Source organism: Artemia franciscana, chromosome 21 (assembly GCF_032884065.1).
Source record: "Artemia franciscana chromosome 21, ASM3288406v1, whole genome shotgun sequence".
Taxonomy (NCBI): Eukaryota; Metazoa; Arthropoda; class Branchiopoda; order Anostraca; family Artemiidae; genus Artemia; species Artemia franciscana.
Genome location: NC_088883.1, coordinates 10305583 through 10326529, shown reverse-complemented (window position 1 = coordinate 10326529; position 20947 = coordinate 10305583). Strand labels below are relative to the sequence as shown.

The window sequence follows — 20947 nt, the reverse complement described above, 5'->3', positions numbered from 1 at the left end:
CCCCAAACAAATATCCCGAATACGGTCTTGTTTAAGGGCAATCCTATTGAGTGGATGCATAAATATATATTTTAATCGCTTATTTATGACAAATTATATCCTTTATTGTAAAATAGCACCTACACTAACCTTTAAATAGTTGAACAGTGTAGTTTCCTACAAACAACATTACCGTAATTTTATTACTATATCTCTGTTTAAGAGTATAGTCCCTGAATCTCTGTTTGGAGCAAGAATCTCCCTAAAAGTATGGTACCTAAATCCTTAAAAGGGCACGCAGCTAGCAGGGGAGGATTAAAGCACTTAGAAAATTACCAATGGAAGGCTAATGGACCTTCATTGGCCAATGCCTTTGGTTTTTGTTGTTGCTGTTCTGGATACTATTACGAAAAACGTCTGGATGGGAGGATGTCATAAATAAAGATTTAAAGGAAATGCGAACTTTCTGGGAGGGAGTAAAGAGGGAGGCATTGAATAGATTTGGTTGGAGAAGGAGCATGCGTAGCTGTTTTGGCCTCAGGCGGCTTGGTACTGCGGTGAGTTACTATTAGTAGTAGTTAAAATAATATTTGCCTTCAATAAATTTGCAATGGCACTCTGGCCTTTAAAGGGCTTAGGGGAGGTAGCCTCATTCTCACATGTGGTAATTACTATTTGTTTTAAGTTTGGATTTATCTGTGATTGAAGTTTTGACCGTTTCGGCTTTAATTTCGTTTATTACTTCCCTTTTATGTTCCCAATTTATATTCCCTTTTTATTACTTCCCTTTTATTTTTGATTTTTTTCGAAAAGTTTTTTAAAGAAAATGATACCTAAAGGAAACTAATTTTAATCCAAACTATTTAGGAATATTGTCAGCAATAAATTAAAAAATTTGAGGGTTAAATTAGCAGTAAAATGTTTAATTTCGATAAGTTGCAGAAATAATAATTAAACTATGGAAAGTAAGAGATATTCCTTCGAAAAATTTAACTTACTGCGATGAAGGCTACGAGATTGAAATTAAATAATAACTAAGTTTTTCCTTGTTTTTGCAAAGCAAATTCTTATTACTTGATAGTATTGCTAGTTTCAAGATAACAATCCCCAAAACAGTTTACTTAAGAAAATCTACATTCCAGGTATAGTGTTTGATTTTTAACGGCTCATAAAATTTGAAGCTTTTTACTGATTTTACCAAAATACTGACATCACATGAGATAATGGAACACTTGTGTTACGTTAGGTTTAAAATTTAATTGATTTCATTACTATTGGGCGTTTAGACTTTGAAAGGACACTTAAGATTTTATTTATTTTTTTTACTACATTTGACAAGATTTTTTGTTAGTTCTTAAATGAATACCATATAGCTCATTTGTTATCTTTTTCGACTTTCTTTTGTGAAAAGGAGGGTAAATCTTAGTGATTTTTTAGTCTTTCGATTTTATTGTAATTTAAGACCACATCAAAATGTTTATCTTGGCAGATGAAACAAAGCGGAAAACGTGGAAAAATTTTGGCTGTCTTACAGTAATACATTGTCGACAGAGCGCAATGAAGATGATGATTATCGGACTGCTTATATTTAGGCCGAATCCCAATGACGTTTACTAATACTACTAAGTAAAATTTAAGCCTTTCAGATTTGGCTGAAAAAAAATTATGAAAAATTCTGATTGGCGAAAGTATGCGCTAGTTAATTTCCGGTATTAGTAAACATTTATTGTAAATGGTCCTTGACTGAAGCAATATGAACTCAATCTAACCAATGGTGTTACTCCGAGAAGACCAGGGGGGGGGGCTCAGTCCTCCGTTTAATGTTGAATTTTATTATTGATATAATTTTCATCTGACCTACTACTTATCTAAATAGGAATGAATCCTTTTAAAGGATAGCGTTTCTGAGCCATCTTTTAAGTAGGAAATATTTGAAGTTTAGCAAAGTATGCAAAAATATGAAATATCAGGGTAGAGGGCCCTTAGCCCCACTCCTGCTCTAGTTCTCCTGCTTCAGCCAATGATGGAAATTCCAAAGCTTTATTTTGACCAAATGAAAGTGGTCATTTTGACCAATTGAATAGATTCATAACTCTGTGACGAAAGGAAAATGGTAAAGGAATAAAAAAAAATATACAATAAAGAAAAATGATAAAGGAAATGAAGAAGTTTCGGGAGAAATTTTAGCTGAAAACATATATAAAAGTTTTACCATATAAAATCGCAGTTAAGTCAGAATCACTTTAATTGTGTAAAAAAAAAAACAACAACATCTCATTCAAAACAACGTCAAACAGATACCTGTTGTAACTACGTTTTAAGACCACGCTGGCTTTACATGACGGTTTACGAAAAAACAAGAAAATGTAATTAAAAACAACCAAGCAAACAAGGGTGATATTAAGCCGCTGGAAAAAGCAAAGTGAAAGACAAACGCAAATATTTCGGCAAAGACCAAATCCAAGCCGTCCTCATTGCTAAAAAAAGAAAGAAAAATAAAAAAAAAACGAAAAAAAACTCTTTGAAGTAGACATCAACAAAATAGAAGAAACGTGTTTTTTTTCTTTGTGTTAGTGTTTACTTTAAAGTTGTGGGTGTATTTGTTTGTGTTTTCTTTTTAGCACTGAGGACGGGTTGGCGGAGACCCTTGCCAAAATATCTACTTTTGTCTTTTCGATTAATTTTTTTTCCACTGACTGTATATCACCCTAGTTTCCTTGGTTATTTTGTTATATTATCTCATTTTTTTGTCAAAGTTGTAGCAACGGCCGTGATTTTATGCACAATTCTTAGACCTTAGTTTCATTCCAAGTGTGATTTTTTTTTATAATTTATGCACTTTTTCGACGAATTTTCTAGAGCGAGCCTCCACTTACTTTAATTTTGAGCTCGCTAGCAGCTCAAAATTTTAATTTAATTTTAATTAGTAATAATTAAAATTTATTTTATTGTATTTAATTTTGAGCTGAGTAATAAAACAGCGATGTTACTATAGCCATGTCCTTCCAGCTATATTTATGCAATATATTTTGACACCCAAGTTTTAGACTGGGGTTCCCCCGAAGAGTAAAACTTATACTAATTATAGGGGGGGGGGGTGAACAACACGAAATAAGGGGACATCTTTTTTCTAGCGTACCTCTCCCAAAACATAAATTTTGTATCTGATCTTGACTTTATTGTTTGTCATAAAAATTTTCACATTAAAATACAAGCTTTAAAAACGGAATATTTTAAAAGTATTTTGATATTTATGATCAAACATGTAATTACATATCTAGAACAGAAAAGTTGTAGACGTTTGAATACTGTTGACCATAATCTAAATAAAACATAATTGCACATATTTTTGTGAGTATGTTATAAAAAGTTTAAAATCAAAAACAAAATTCAAAAATAAATCACTCCATAAATATTTTTGTATTTACTATGGTTTTTTAAAGTCCAATGGAACTCTAAGCCGGGTCTCATGTGGTTATTTTAACTTTTTTCTGCACTAGGATATTCAATTTGGCTGCCAGTCAAGCTCGACTGAGGCCCAATGATCTTTTTGATAGGTGACCTTATGACAAGAATTGAGAGGCATATCCTGTTTCATTCCTTTGCATAGGTCAGATTAGGCTTTCATCTTTAAAAGCCTAGCTGTTAAATGGCTTTGAACATTGCCACAATATTAGGAAACTTTAAGGGGAAAGACAGAAACTATAGATCCATATGCATACCCAATTTCAAGGTAAGTCACGCTTTTGCAAGGGTCGCCTACCAGTTCTTCAGAGCTAGGAGATGCTTAAGATCTCCTGCCTAAGATATTATTCAATCATTTACATATTATACACAATCGATTTCTGGAGTTTTAGCACCATAGTTAAAATTTTGAGAGCCCAAGAAACCAAGGTCAACCAAAGGTTGAGCAGGTATTTGTCCATGAGAATGACTAATAACAAGGTGAGGACCAATCTGAGCCTGAAATCCGGTTGAAGAGTATTCTGAATCCCTTCTTGCAAGTGTCCTCATCCCGAATTTTATTCGAAACACCATACACCGACTTACCGCACCGATGTGCAGTAAGCGAAACAGCCTCCAAAATTAATTTTGTGAGGCCTTAAAAGTAGGCACGAAGTCATAGCCTCATTTTGAAAAGGAGTTCATCAAACAGTTCGTGGTAACGAACTGTTATAATGAGCGACCCGGCTCAATAGTAACCGAAACTCTAAAAAACAGAATTTTTATAACAATAGTTACATCAAAAGAATCAAATTTTAATGCTGATTTTAAATATATAAGTTTCGTTAAGTTTAGACTTACCCATCAAAAGTTACGAGCCTGAGAAAATTTGCCTTATTTTAGAAAATAGGGGGAAACACCCCTTAAAAGTCATAGAATCTTAACAAAAATCACACCATTAGATTCAGCGTATCATAGAACCCTATAGTAGAAGCTTCAAGCTCCTATCTACAAAAATGTGGAATTTTGCATTTTTTGCCACAAGACGGATCACGGATGCGTGTTTATTTATCTATTTTTTCCCCAGGGATGATCGTATCGACTCATTGGTCTTAGAATGTCGTGTGAGGGCTCATTCTAACTGAAATTAAGAGTTCTAGTGCCCTTTTTAGGTGACCAAAAAATTGGAGGGCACCTAGGCGTGGTTATGCGTGGTGATCTTTCCATGGAGGAATTTGTCATGGGGGAAGAAAATTTCCATGAAGGTGGTGCAGGATTTTTTATCATTTTTTAAAGAACAATGAAACAATAAATATGAAAAAGTTTTTTCAACTGAAAGTAAGGAGCACCGTTAAAACTTAAATCGAACAGAAACTATTATGCATATGAGGAGTTCACCTCCTAATACCTCACTCTTTACGCTAATTTAACTTTATTAATTTCAACTATTTATTCTATGGCCTTTGTGATTCAGGGGTCATTCTTAAGGAATTGGGATAAAATTTAAGCTTTAGTGTAAAGAGCGAGAAATTGACAAGGGGGTGAACCCCCTCATATATGTAATAAATATATACGAATATAGAAGTTTGTTACGCAAGTTAATTCGTAAGTTACGAATATTTTTACTAATAAAAACGTTCGTAAAAAATTAAAAGTTCTAGTTGCCATCTTAAATAACCAAAAAAAATGGAGGTAACTAGGCCTACTGCCCCACACCTTTTTTTCAAAATCGTCCGGTCAAAACTATGAGAAAGCCATTTAGCCATAAAAATAAATTAGTATGTAAAATTCGTTTAATTATTCATATGCGAAGAGCCAAAATCAAAGCATGCCTTAATTTAAAAACGTTCAGAAATTAAATAAAAAAAACAAGTTTTTTTAACTGAAAGTAAGGAGCGATATTAAAGCTTAAAACGAACAGAAATTACTCCGTATATGAAAGGGGCTGTTCCCTCATCAACGCCTCGCTCTTTACGTTAAAGTATTTTACTGTTTTAAAAAGTAGGATTGAGAGAAAGAGTCAAACTTTAGCGTAAAGAGCGGGGCATTGAGGAGGGAACAGCCCCTTTCATATTCGGAATAATTTCTGTTCGTTTTAAGTTTTAATATCGCTCCTTACTTTCAGTTAAAAAAACTTTTTTTTTTTTGTTTTATTTAATTCAAAGCCCATGTTCAAGGTTCTACTAAATAAAATTTCTTAAAATGGTTGTTTCATAATTAAGAAGTTATTATATCAGCGCTCTTTTTATTAAGATATCTATATCTCTGTAATGTAGACCTGTAGATGGATGAATATAGCATATTTTAAAAGCGTTATGCTTTTAGTATATTTCATGATTTTGATTGTTTTTTATTTATTATTATTATTTTTTTTATTAGCAAACATCGAAGCAGAAGAAGTCATACGAGCATGTAGAGTAAATAGAAAATTATTAAGTGATAAAGTAAATAGAAAATAGAAATGAGCAATTCACCCACTTTCTTTGGGGCTGCAAAAAAATCCTATCTGAAATTTTACTCTATATCTTGCAAGTGGTAGCTTAGAATTTGCCGAAACTGCTTTTAAAACAGTGGTAGGTCTGCCATTGACGACAGGTTTTTGGCCATCAATTATTTAATGAGGAAATGAGAATACCCGTAAAGTCTAATTTCTTGGTTTCATTACCAAACCTGTCGAAACTTACCCCCTGCCATGGCGTGGTTTTTATACCTAGACCCTAATTATTGTTTGTGCATTACTGAAAGGGCTATTAAAAAGTATAGATTGAATTTTTTCTTAATTAAGATATATTGAATTTTTTTGTTCACTGAAAATATTTTTCCTTAGATTTTTCTCACGTAAAAGCTTTGCTGGTCCGATTTTTCGTCATTTTTTCCTTTTATCATATCGATTTAATAAATAAAAAACGAACTTTTTAAACTGAATGTAAGAAGGTAACATTAAAACTCAAGACAAACAAAAATATTTTTGTATATGAGGGAGGGTGTCCCTTCCTCTTATTGTACGTCAGAGCTCAATAAGATGATAGGCCTATTCGTTCTACTTTACATAGAAAAATTCTTGGTGTATTTATCTATAGGGATAAATTACGAATCTTTCTGTTAGAAGACGAAACTCTAAAAAACAGAATTTTTATAACAATAGTTACATCATAAGAATCGAATTTTAATTAGCCTTCAGTGCACTATTTATTTATTTATTTTCTGTTTTTAGGTGTGGATAGGGTAAAAATGTCTATGAAATATAGGGAATGGGAGATTTGTTTATTGTCTTGTGTTTTTCAATGAATACACCAAAAAAGGTATTTTTCAAATACACCCTCATCCCCAAAAAACAAATATATTTTCCAAAATCTCGAAGTGGAGGAGGCGCACGCGTTTTCCTGTTTCTCCACAAAATCAACATCCCTGTAGCTCCCAAATCCCTCAGACCCTGTTCGATATTTATCTGAAAGCTTGTGTAAAGCTAAGAAAAGCAGGACATACAAATACACTTCTGGGGCATCATGCTGAGCTCTCCCGATCTAAACAGTGACTCATCCCCCCCCCCCCCTTGGTAATACCTGATGCGTAATTATACATAACTTTAAATAATCTGATCAAATATTATTTGAATCAGCTTGGTTAAATTAAGCTTTAAAATAAACTTCAATATTAACCTTTTATTTCTTTATAGACTACTAGATTCTTTAGAAGCGAGTACACCACTACACAGCATTACAGCGTCTGGCTCATCTTACAGGTTCTTAATAATTCTAAGCTATGATTATTTTTTTGCGGATAGGATCTTTAAAGCTCAACAAAATGGTTCTCTGATATTCTAATTTTGATGATGTTTTTTTTTTCGTCAAGGTCGCCTGCATTTTTAGGGTATTTCTCTCTTTGTCGACAATCATACAAATCTTCTAAGACCCGTAGCTTTTGATCGGCGACTTTAACCTTAATGGAACTTATATATTGAAATCAGCATAAAAAGCCAATTCTTTGGCGAATCAATTGTTTTCAAACACTCCCTTTTTTAGAGTTTCGGTTATTATTAGTCCAAGTTGCTCCTTACTTACAATTTTTTTTTACCACGAATTGTTTGATGCTAATTTGCTCCATGACATATTTGCTTGGAAGTAGTACAGTTTTTGATCATTGGCCTCTTGTAAGCGACCAATAAGGCCTTATTTGAAAATGGAAGGGGTAAGAGCCGCCTTCATCAAAATAAGAAAATAGATGTAATTTGAACTTGTTTGCAGACCAAACTTTTTATTTGGGCCTGATGACCAATATTCAAATTTTTGGATAATGATATCCTTGTTCTAGATTCATAGCCTTGAGGAATGTTTTAAAATATGTAATTATTTTAGATGAGTATTCTAGTAGGATTTGAAGATATTGCGAGTCTTACGGTAAGATGCTATTTGACTCACCACATATCCGCATAAGTTTCAGTGAGGTAAACTACTATGCAGTTATATTTTAATTAAATGTTTAATATATAGAGCTGGTTAGGTCAGGTATTTATTATTGCGTTTTAGGTGGGCAGCTTTCCATAATTCTTTGTTGTCGTTTCCAAAATTTTGTTACTAAGGTATTATATTTTCATCATATTTTGGTATATTTCATTAGGATTAGCCTAACTTCACTTCTTTGATGTGGTTGCTATAACATGTAAGTACCTTTATTTTTATGATTGTCGTCTCCTCTCCTGAGAAAAAAAATTCTCCATATGTGCCCTTTTTACTGGCAAATACAATAAAAAATAAAGTAACAAATGAATACGGGGTCTGGGTGTCTTTTCCTCTGTTCTTCCTAAAAGATCTGATGACTTTTTCGGTTTGCCCTGTAATTATCGACAATTAGCACGTGAATTATCTATCTTTTCTATTTTGACGAATGAGAAAAAAATTCTATTTGTTGAGTTTTTCAACAAATTGATGTCAATTTGTTGAGAAAACAAATGAATAAGGGGTCTGGGTGTCTTTTCCTCTGTTCTTCCTAAAAGATCTGATGACTTTTTCGGTTTGCCCTGTAATTATCGACAATTAGCACGTGAATTATCTATCTTTTCTATTTTGACGAATTCAAGGCTCAAACATTGCCCCTCCCTCTAGGTAAATTCTTAAGCATGTGTCTAATTCCCCAATGCGCTTTCAGTTGCCTAGAAAGAAAAGCACATGGCCTCTAAATCGTCCTTTATATGCGAAAGAGACACTATAAATTTTAATTTCGTATCTACCTGTGACGAGTGAGAGAAACGCGTAAGCTTATACGGCACAGCGCAGTTTTGGCCACTCCTAGTGTATACAATGACCTAAGATTTGTTAAGCTAGATCGGAATTGGGAAAACCTCTAAGAGAATGTTAAAATTTTGTCCAGTATCTAGTCCTGGACCGTAGACAGGAGGTATTAGCCTCCCACCCAATTCTAAGTATTCTCAAATTTCTGGGCACTGTTTATTCAAAGCATCAAGTAAAAAAAAAATTAGCCCCCCCCCACAAACACAAATCTTTCATATATGCAGGTTTTGGCAGGTTTGTAACTAGAACCTGTAAATGTTTGTAAACACCGGAATTCCCAATACTTATAGAAATTTACTATATGTGGAAATTATAAACAAGGGCATCCTAAAAAGAATCGTAATAAGACTCAGGAAGATGAAGACTTGTCAAAAGGGGAAAGCCCCTATTTTACCTAAACATCATTTTATTGATTAGAGAGAACCTCTATATTTTCGGAAATTTCCTGAGTAGCCCTCTCTTTAAATTGTCTTCGTCAGGCAAATTTTGTGATCCATACATAATCTTAGCATGTTACATATTTTTCCTACACAGGAACTCCCTGTGCACATGGAAATTTACTATCCTAACAAATTACTAACAGGCCATTCTCCTAAGAAGCGTTGAAAGACACTCCCTTGACAAAATTAGGGGAGCATTAGTTATGTCCAAACACTTTTTTGTTTAAGTATAAAACCCTCCATGTCCTAAAAAGTCCCTCCGGTACCCTTTTTTAACATTGATTGCATGAAACGTGTCCGTTTTGGAGTACCATTCAAAACTCTATTGTAGAACCATTATAATGTTGAGAACGTTGAATCAAATATTTTAAAAGGAATTCTGAAAGTTTGGATACTCTGCCCACCAACAATGATTTTAACCGTCCATTAGCCAAGTCGACCCGCCACAAAAGGGTGTAAATTACAGCATTGTCGGTAAAGACACAGAAATACCTTTCAAATTTGTGAACGCTCAAATCCTGCTGACAAGATTTATGTCTGTATTTCCAAAGCTATGGGCAGGTGCACTTCCACTTTTGTTTAAATGGGAATAGAAATATGTAGTTTCTAAAATATGTGAAAAGCCCAAGGGCACATCTCGGACTCTTTTTTTGGGGGGGGGGGGGTTAAAATAAAAAGAAAACTAAAGAAAAACGCATCAGAAACTTAATTATATACGTTTTTGTTACGTTTTTGCGAGTTGGTTAAAAATTCCCTGGGAAGGGGTCAAGCCCCGTAGCCTCCCCGAAGACGGCATTAGAAAACCTAGAATTTTTTTTGGTATATTAACTTGCAACATCTTTTCAAATGTATATAACCAACTATGGGTTTGAAGGTGAAAGGAGGGGCGCGTGACCTGACTGCCGAAAAAACTCCATAAGGCCCGTGGGGCAAGTTTTCGTGAGGGTGGTTTTTACCATGGGTGAAAAATTCTTGTGTTGGAGATTTTTTCACGGGGGGGGGGGGGGTTTGCATGGGGCGGTTTTCTGGGGGAGAATTATCCAAGGGAGCTTTCCGTGAACGAGGAGTTTTTGCAGGATTGAATTTTCCGGAGGGATTTCCCTTGAAATTCCTTTATTTTGAGATAGCAGAAATGCACAAAAGGGCTAGCTAGTAGGGAATGAAATACAGTGAAAAAGTGCCAATTAATCCATCACGTATTACTAAGTAGGCTACTGTAGGCTGAAGCATAGGGGCGGCCAGCCATTAAGAGCCTATTCATAGTTTCCTAGTAAAAAACAAACAAACAGATTTTGAGATATAAGAACGATTTTTGGCGAAGTATTTAAATATATAGCAGGCTCATACTTCACTTAATTTGCCAAGTGCAAATGTGGGTTTTCGTTATTATCATTACAGCCTTGCTTGTCAATACAAAGATAAAGAGAGAAAATTTGGCTTACAAAATTTGTAAATTTGGCTTACAAAAGATATCTGGTGGTAACTAAGAGACGCATTAAACAAGGTAAAAACCTCAATATGAAAGCTAGCACTGTTTTATTAGGGACTTTGTTGTAATGTCCCTTATATTCTTAATTTGATATTTTAATAAAATAGCTTAAAACGAAGGAAGCTAATAGTGACAATATCCCTTGGGCCTTGTAGAGTCTACAGAAAACCCCAATTTTTTAATTGATAGAGGAATCAATCAATTTTTAATTGATAGATGCGAGATGAATACAGAATTCGTAAGGGGAATGATTTTATAAGAGAGAGCTTCATTGGGGTAAAAGTAATGTTAATAGCATAGATACTGAGCTAACACCCTTATTTGGTCACTAAAGCTACAGACTATATACAATTTGGGTAATTGACCTACATACAGACAACTATTCCACCCATACAGGTATCCGACGCTTTTGGGTGAAGGACCTACAAATTCCTGTCAGGGCATGATTAGCGAATATTCGATCTTCAATGAATGAAAGGAGTGACCAGTTATTACAACATTTAATATTTAAGTCCTGATAATTATATGAATACATTTTTGTCCTTTTTGAAAATATTAAATAACATTGGGGATATGCATAAAGTCGAAAATAACAATGTCGTATATATTTTAAGCGATGATATGAAAACCCTTGGTCATCCATGTCCAACCTCCAAGGGGCCCAATGCCCCTCCCCCAACATTTTACCCCATTTTTTTGGACTTAGAATTTGTGGGCTCAGACTTTTTCGGACTCTTTTGAGCTGGTTTTGAATAAGGAATTTTTGAATAAGTGCTATGTAAAGAAAAGCCATAATGAAGTATTTTATGGAATGAATTCAAAGCATTCATTTTTATTTTTATGATGATATTCTACATGTCGTTATTTCAATGTAAATATTTTATGCTTGACTTTGTTATGCTTCCACTATTTTTAGGGTACGCTAGCAGATCGAACGTTTAGAATGTTTATTAAAAAGTCGGAGATGCAAGAAAAGGAATTTTCAGAGGCATTTATACTATTAGCAGGCTCATAGATATTAGAATCTGAGATAGGCTAACAGGGCCTTTAGTCAAGTTAAAGACACAGTCAGACGCACAAACACGCAAAGACAGGTACAGAGAGATAGAGAGAGACAAGCAAACACCGCAGTCACTCAGACATATAGGCTTAGAGAGTGAGAAAGAGAGAGAGAGAGAGAGAGAGAGAGAGAGAGAGAGAGAGAGAGAGAGAGAGAGAGAGAGAGAGAGAGAGAGAGAGAGAGAGAGAAAAATATGCAAACAGAGTCAGAAACATAAATACATAAAAAAAGATAAAGAAACATTTGTCGAGATTTCAATCGCTCACCAAGGGATCGTGCAGCAGGCTTGAGATTTTCCTAGCGGTTTTTGTTTAAATCCTTGCCAGAGCCTCAATCGTGTATTGTAGAGGATACAAAATCCGTGGCTGCCAGTACAATATATTTTTTAGCCATGGGTAGTGCAGAGTGAAACAGCTTAGCAAACCAAGTGCCAAGACCATAGCCTGGCATTGAAGAATGGCTTTTGTAAAGGTCCATTCCCTAACCCAATTGTACTGGACAAAGAATAGCAACAGAGCATTCAATATCAGGACAAATGAATGCCATTTTTCTAATGGATTTTATGCTATTGAACAGGTCAAAAATGACTTGTCATCACGGCCAAACCTTTTGTTATTGCTAAAGGATGACCTAATTCAGATCTTAGTGTTAACTGGGAGAGTTCCAAATAAGAAGTGTTTACAGGAATATGATGAAGATGCTTTATATTATAATGATGAATGTGATCTTGACTGGTTTTTCGTTGACAAGAACACGTAGGAGAGTAATGTTGATACTACCAACTCTCGATGTTTCAACGAATGAAGCGTTGAGAAATATACAACTGCTCGAGGAGAAGCCAGGTGGATAGTCAGCGAAGTGTTGCCACAAAGTCTACCATTTATTATATTCTGTTTAAAACCAAGAACATCTCTCGGAATATCATTGAGAATAACCTTCTCACTATCAATGGATGAACTAATGTAGATCCTTCCCTTGAAAAAGCAACTAGAAATTTTAATTTCCAATCAAATGAGCCTCATCCAAAGTTTATACGGCCGCTCTTTCCATAAGAACCTTATATGCCCCCAGACCATAATTTACAACTCTTCACTCGAGGTTCGGGACGGGTGTCTTTGTCAACCCCAGAGGTACTGTTGCATGATCTTTGGATGATTTTGAACAAAATGGCTGCCTCAAAATTTCGATCTTGTGCATTTGGGGAAAAGAAGCTATGAGTGAGGGGGATAGTTGTCCTCTAATCACTTCCGAATCTTAAAAAGAGAATCAGAACTTTCAATATCCAAGGGTAAGGGGTTTTTTGTCAACCCTGGAGACATTGTAAAAGGATATTTGGGCTATTGGAAATCAAATAGCTATTTCAAAATTTTGATCACATGCATTTACAATCGATTGAGCCTCCTCCCGAAGTTTATAGTACCACTCCTTCCATAGAAACCTTACATGTTAACAATGGGGAACTAGCTTAACTTATGGCCCTTACGCTGAGGGTTGTGGGGGTTGACAGCCTTAAAGACATAATTGCTGGACCTGTCAAATACGCTGCACAAAATGAATATATAAAAATTTTGATAGGATGTGTTTGGAGAAATGAAGGGCGTTGGGTGGTTGGGGGGTCTTCCGTCCAATAACTTCTATATCTTACAAAGATTGGAATTTTCAATATAAAGAAAATTTCTTTTAGGCGAAATGCCTTGGTCAGAAGAAAAACAACAGAGAAATAAATAATACTTTTCGCCCCCTTCGCTCTTTACTTAGGCAGTGTTAATGTGCTGCTTAAAATAGTATTTGTTATTAAAAGTGTACAGAAATTTCGATAGGATATATTTGGGGAAAGGAAGGTTTGGAATGGGGGTTAGTAACCCTCCGATCATTTTGGCTCTTAAAAAGGCTACTACAACTTCCGATTTCAATTGATTGAGTCCCTCCGAATTTATACAACCACTCCTTCTATAAAAACCTTACATGATGAAAATGGGCAATTTGGACAACTTAAGCCCTTTGCTGGGGGGGGGGGTACTAGGGGGTGTTATTGACATCCCAAAAGACATAATCAATGGACCTTCCAACTGTGCTGAGCAAAAAGATTATCTCAAAATTTTGACAGGGTGTGTTTGGAAAAATGCTGGGACCGAAGGGAGGGGGGCTAGTTGCCCTACAATCACTTTTGACTCTTAAAAACTTGAAAAGGAAACTAGAACTTTCGATTTCCAGTCGACTGAACTCCTTGTGAAGTTTCTACGATAACCTCTCTTAAACGAAATGCCTTGGTCAGAAAAAAAGCAAAGAAATAAATATTACATTGTGCCCACTTCGCTCATTACTTAGGCAATGCTATTGCATTACCTATGAATGTATTTGTTATTAGAACGTGTAGAGAGAGCAGACTTTTTTTTTCGAGAAAAAAGTTTACGAGGTTGAGCTTTACATGGGAAATTTTACACTGGGGGAATTTGCAAGAATTCCTTTATGAAATTGTTTTTAATTTGTCTTGCTTTGTCTTTGCCCACTAAATTTCAAATGTAGAAATGTTCCTAGGAATACTTTCAGCGGGTTGGGATTATCTGGAGTTACCATGGGGAAGGTGATTTTATTTTCTGCGAGATAAATTCTCCATGAGAGATTTTTCATCGGGGGCAACTTTCCACTGGATGTGGGGGATTTCCAGGGAATATTTTCAATAGAGGAGGATATCCGACATGATTTGAAAAATTTTCTGAAACTAAAGTCTTAGTTTCAAAGTTTTAAGTGAAAGTTTGATTAAAAAAATTTCCAGGGGAAAGGGCTGAAAGTTACGAAATTTATCTGCTATTTTACGTGTTGTATTTCTTATTGGGTCTGCAAGAATTTTTTTGGATGGGGAGTGGGGGGGGGGGGGGGTGCGTAGAAGCAACTTTACTTTGAGGAATTTTCTGTGCGAGGAGGAAATTTTCCACGAGATAAAGCTGGATTTTTCGGTATCATCATAAAAACGTTCAGAAATTAAATTAAAAAAAAAATCCTGCTGAAAGTAAATGACAATATTAAAAGTTCAAACGAGCAGAAATTGCTCTTTATATAAGGGGGAAGCCCCCTCCTCAATACCTCGCTCTTTACGCTAAAGTTTGACTTTTTGTCTCTATTCTTTAAGGACTACTCTTGAAACCCAAGGGCCATTTAATTAGTCCAAGAAGCTTTTTTTAAAGTTATAAAATACTCTAGCGTAAGGCGCGAGGTATTGAGGAAGGGCCAACCCCGCTGATATACGGAGTAATTTCTACTCCTTTTTACGTTTTAATTTTGCTCCTTACTTTTAGTTGAAAAACTGGTTTTATTTATCTAATCTCTTGCATGAATCAGTTGCTCGTGTGTGCTTTACTGAAAACAAATTAACTTAAACGTTTACTATTTGATAACATTAATCAATGCAAAATTGCCGAGACTCTCAGAAATGAATATGAATACACATTAAACTGTTAATCTACATGTCATTAGTTGTCATTTAGTGTCATTAGTGTCATTAGTCTTTTCAGTTGTCTTGGTTATTATGGTGCTTTATTTCTTTTTTTTTGTTGACGCTATGACAAATAAAAGGACACAGCCAAAAATAAAAATTCTTTAAGGGTATCAACCCCTTTTAAATTTAAAAAAGGCAATTCTTGTGTTTATTTTTTTGCATTTTCATTGAAGAAAATGATAAAAAAAAATTAACTCCACCTAGGTTTTTGAAAGTACATTCCCTTTCCCCTATATTTTCTTGAAATGGCCAACACAGAATGTAAATCTCGGATTAGTTACTTTTCCTTAAACGAAAAAGGAAATTAAACCGATGACTTTTTTTGACAAGAAAATTATAACAAATAAGCTGTTCGTGAATGCGGTATGACAACTCATCGTATATTTACAAGATAATTTAAAAACAACTTAAAAGGTTAAAATCCAGGTCATTGTTATAAGTCCGCCTGCTGTTAATACAAGGATGTAGAAATGTTCAAAATTGGTTATAAAATCAATTCGTGATTTTTGTAGAGTCTACCCTTCCCGGATACAAAATTCATATAAGCTTAAGTGTCTTTTTTAGAAAAAAGACAGTTTTATGTCAACCTCTGACAAGATGAAAAGGGTCTTGCTAGTGTTATCGCTTTTTACGGTGAGGTAATTCTTTTGTACTGTTTCTTGTATCCTTTCTTGTTTTGTATTGTATGATGTTATTTGGATGATACTGTTTATTCTTAATGAATATATGCCTTTTTTTGAACCAGTTAATTTCGGGTATGGCAGTTAAGTTATAAAACCTTTAGTTGAAAGGAAGAAATGTTTGGAACGGTCTAGAAGCTTTAAAGTGGAGGGGTGTTGGGCCAAGGATTGACTGATGTGGTGTTATTTAAGCTAAAACCTGTCGTGTATTATTCAAGATGTAACCAAGATTTCTAACTAGGATGCATTTCTAGATTAGAGCTCAAACTCAGCATTTTTAAGTGACTTATTAAGGGTGCACTTTGCGCGGGTTTTCAGACAGTGATTTCCTCCTATTTTTTGTATGGCTGGCTTCGAAATTAGGGTATTTTCTCTGTATTTGGAGTATTTTAGTATAAGATTCGGGATTTACTTACTAGTAGTGCTGTCAATGTGGCGGAGATCATTTGCCCTCCCTCTCTATATTTTAGAGAATACCTTATTCGGGGTATTCCGATGACAATGCTTTTTTTATTGTTTATATGGAAGAAGTCGAAAAATGGTATATTCCCCTTTAAATGACACTGTGTACACCCAAGTAAAATCCAGGAGTGGGCATTTTTGTTTGTTTTTGGTCCACTTTGTAAGAATTTTTCCGGACACGATTAAGTTAAAATTTTCCGAGCATGATGAAGGAGTGTTTTTGATGGAAGATACCCATACGTCTTTCTTCTGTGAATTAGACTCCTCTTGGTCCAAAGACTTAAGGTTTTCACTTCCAAATTTATCCGGGATAGAAAATTGTGTGGCTTCTTTCCAAACCTTCGAACGGGTGTAAGTGTTTACCACTCCATGGAAATCCCTTCCTCCGTGGAAAATAAGGAGGGGTAAGAAGAACTTTAAATACGTATCATAAATGTGTTTCTATGCATTTGTATTGAGTTTTAACAAGTTGGACAAACATTTCCACCCTTCATTGAGCCATCAGGTAAATACAGAATTAGTTCTAAGGAAGCGGAAGGGGGACGTAGAAATTGATATTTAACTCCTGGATTTCTGGGAATATTTCTGGTTTACGCTGTAATTGTGAAAATAAAGAGTAGCGTTAAACCCCAAAATAAGTAGAATTATTCCCTAAACGAGGGGATTGCCCCTCCCTCATCACCACCTCCTCCTCGTAGTCTTAGAAACTTTGGAGGATGCTCATCTGATGAAAAAATGAGAGTTGTAGTACTTTTTTATAAGTCAAAAGTAATTGGAGACCAACCAGCCCATGTCCTAAAACTGTTTTTATATCTGGTCTGTTTATTACCCCTTAGAACTTCTAATCAACCTTTTGAGATACCTATTTTTAGAACTTCTAATCAACCTTTTGAGATACCTATTTTTTATTTTTCCATTGGTTGCTCAATTTTGCGTGTTGTAAAATTTCTGTAGGTTGGGGGGATTTCCGGGAGATTTTTTGAGGAGATAGTTTGCAGGGGGGTATTTTCCATCTGGGGAATTATTAGGGGGATCTTTTCCAAGAGGAAATTTTTTGGGGACGTTGGGTAAACGCCAGATCCCCCTAATGACACCCACAAACTCACAAAATTTATGTTCTCTTGCCCCGAGGAACAATCTCAAAGATTTTGATCCAATTGGAAATCTAAAGTTGGAGATTCCCCCTTTTCAATAAACATTTAAAAATAATTTCTGAAAAAGAAGTTTCTCAAAGAATAGTAAATATCCAAACTAAACTTAATACCAGCAGAAATTAATTTCTAGAATGCTTCAAACTTAAAACGATCAGAAATTACTATTAAAGAGTAAATGAAACCCAAACCGATCAGAAATTAAATAAACAATCATAGCAAACAAACTTACAAAAGGTACTAATATAAACGAATAAATAAATCTCAAAAGGAGTAAAACTTGAATTGAATGCTCAAATCAAACTTACAACGAACAAATATCACTACAAACACCAGTTTGGCTATCCCCTCTCTAACTGGAAAGGTCGTAAGCCGCTTGCGTCGTTTGCGATTTATTCAAAACAGTATGTGTCTTGAATAGTCCTTAGAAAGAACTAACAAAATTAGACTGAATATTTGATAATAATTGCTGAAAGCTCAGCAGTTCAAAATTTTATTTCACTGTAATTTTTATTTTCAATGTTGTAACTAGTACAAAAGGAAAAATTTGTAATATAATTCGTTTTCAGTAAGGCGCAAATGACACAGGGGCAAAACTGGTGCCCATGATGTTTTGTTTCGGAAATCTCGCGCAAATGGCACTGTTTTTACACCGCTATTGTTTGCCCACCGGACTGCTGTAATCGGTGCCGAAAAAAGTTTTGTGTGGGGGCCTTTATGGTGAAATACCAGTTCACTTTGTCATTTTATTTTGCTTCCATAAGCAAGAAAGCTGGAGATCTAGCAAAACATACTTTCACAACCAAATAATTCTATTACCACTGCAAGGATTTTAAACAAATTTAGAATACTTGCTCAGTTATTTTCGATAATCTCAGAGTCTAAACGATATTGCCATGGAATCTGTGTTGTGAGTTTGGATCGGGTACATTATGAATGCAAAGTCAAAATCAAAATGCTTGACCGAATAGATTAATTATTTCTGCTAACCGCATCCGACAAAGATTTAGTTTTTAAGATGATTTTAACTTTACAGTTGGTAGCTGAAAAGAAAATGATTGTTACATTTAAACCTTTGGTATTTGCTTTTCTCAGTTCTTAGCTAATTCATCGTCCCGAAAATTCATTTCTGCTAACAATTTTCCAAAGAAAATTTCCTCAGCAGACAATCTCCCCCGAAGAACTCCTCCTGTGGACCATTCCCCCGGGACAAATCCCCCAGGGGGCAGTCATTCCCCTGGAAAGTTTCTCCCACATGCAAAATTGAACATCCAATGGAAAAAATAACAGTTCAAGGTAGGGATGAAACGTTTTTAATCGACAGTGAACAAATGTTATTTTATATTCACAAATAGGTTTCATCCCTATTTTGAACTGTTATATTTTCGTCATGGAAAGGCAGTGTGGTCTTCTAAGTTATCTACGCTAATGGAAAAGTCCAACAAATAAAAAGAATGAAGTAAATAACGTGTTCTGGATTATTCTACCTCGCTATATTCCAAAATCCAGATAGAATATAAGGTGTAAAATACTCCACCTTTTTGTGTTTTTCTTCCTTATTCGTGTATTGTGGTATTGGGGTTGAGCTATCATTGTAGGGTAAGATAAAGTTTGAAATTTTTTCGGAAATATGGAATTAGTTACAACAGTAGAAGTGCTCTCCAGTACGAGGAATTACTTTCTATGGACTACAACTGGAACTGACATCTATAGTAAACTATATCAGCTCATCCCCTACGATCGAGTTTGCGACCACTGGGCTTAAAAAGTAATGGTTGTTAATTTAATTTAACTTAAATAACGTGGAGTCACACTTTGAGCCATAACCAAGCAAATACAAAATGGTGAGAATCCCCTATCTGAAATAAACAGGCAAATTATTTGCTTATTTAAACAAAAAAATGGAAAAACAGAATTAAAAGAAATGTAAATGTAAAAACAAAACTACTTGGTATTCTACACTACATATTCTATCCATATTTTGGAATATATTACGAAATATGGGTAGAACATGTGGTATAGAATAAACTATAGGTAGAATGTACTATATAGGTAATACCTATAGGTAGAACGTTTTAATTCCTTTCTTTTCTCTATTCTTTCTTATTCATTCTTTACCTTGGACTGCTCAGTTTTGCATGTTGAAGGGAATTTTCCGTATCGTAATTGTCTGTTGTAGGCGTGGTGGTGGTAGAAAATCCATGGGGGTATTTTCGGGGTGAATTAACAGGTATCCCCATTTCTTCGTTATTTTAGCTGTGCTCGTGGTTTTCAATATTTTTTTTTTTTTTAGGTGTTCTCCGTCTGTTATTGCAATAGGAGCACACACCTTGTGCAAACGGTTTTTAGGATTGACTAAAAAACAACAACAAATGTGTGCTCGCAATCCTGAAGTAATGTTTGCAGTGGGCACTGGTGCACAAATTGCGATCAAAGAGTGCCAAGAGCAATTTAAAAACCAAAGATGGAATTGCTCCGAAACACCGGGCAAACGAGCTTTTGGATATGTCTTTCCAGTAGGTCAGTTTATTTTATTCCAGCCATTTCTTTCTGTTCGTTTCTGTTAGCTCCAAAACTCCGGGCAATCGAGCTTTTGGATTTGTCTTTCCAGTAGGTCAGTTTATTTTATTCCAGTCACTTCTTTCTGTTCGCTCCAAAACTCCGGGCAATCGAGCTTTTGGATATGTCTTTCCAGTAGGTCAGTTTATTTTATTCCAGCCACTTCTTTCTGTTCGCTCCAAAACTCCGGGCAATCGAGCTTTTGGATTTGTCTTTCCAGTAAGTCAGTTTATTTTATTCCAGTCACTTCTTTCTGTTCGTTTCTGTTAGCTCCAAAACTCCGGGCAAACGAGCTTTTGGATATGCCTTTCCAGTAGGTCAGTTTATTTTATTCCAGCCATTTCTTTCTGTTCGTTTTTGTTAGCTCCAAAACTCCGGGCAATCGAGCTTTTGGATTTGTCTTTCCAGTAAGTCAGTTTATTTTATTCCAGTCACTTCTTTCTGTTCGCTCCAAAACTCCGGGCAATCGAGCTTTTGGATTTGTCTTTCCAGTAAGTCAGTTTATTTTATTCCAGTCACTTCTTTCTGTTCGCTCCAAAACTCCGGGCAATCGAGCTTTTGGATTTGTCTTTCCAGTAAGTCAGTTTATTTTATTCCAGCTACTTCTTTCTGTTCGTTTCTGTTCGCTCCAAAAGGTTCTGGCAATCGAGCTTTTGGATATGTCTTTTCAGTAGGTCAGTTTATTTTATTCTAGCCACATTAACGACTCTTTCAGGCTTGTAGATAGGGTGAAACAGCCTGAAACCTCCTAAATTTTGGCTGTAAATCCTTGTATTTTTGGCAGGGTGGTATCCAGGATTTTTTTGTGGGGGGACTTTACAAAAAGATTTATCGGGGGAGGGTACCAAAAGACGTATCAAAATTGCTCTTTGTTCGTTTTTGTTACGTTTTTACGAGTT

General features: G+C 35.2%; 1 protein-coding gene across 4 annotated transcripts in view; it reads left to right on the top strand.

Moving 5' to 3' along the window:
- Positions 1-20947, top strand: part of LOC136040625 (protein Wnt-7a-like) — an 82405-nt gene that overhangs the window by 16310 nt on the left and 45148 nt on the right. For 2 of the 4 annotated variants that reach the window (XM_065724898.1, XM_065724901.1), the window contains exon 2: positions 19783-20009. In XM_065724898.1, coding sequence (XP_065580970.1) covers positions 19783-20009 — 227 coding nt within the window. Of the gene's footprint in view, positions 1-412; positions 537-1341; positions 1395-19782; positions 20010-20947 lie in introns of those variants that run through there. The other 2 variants (XM_065724900.1, XM_065724899.1) reach the window with 2 other exon arrangements.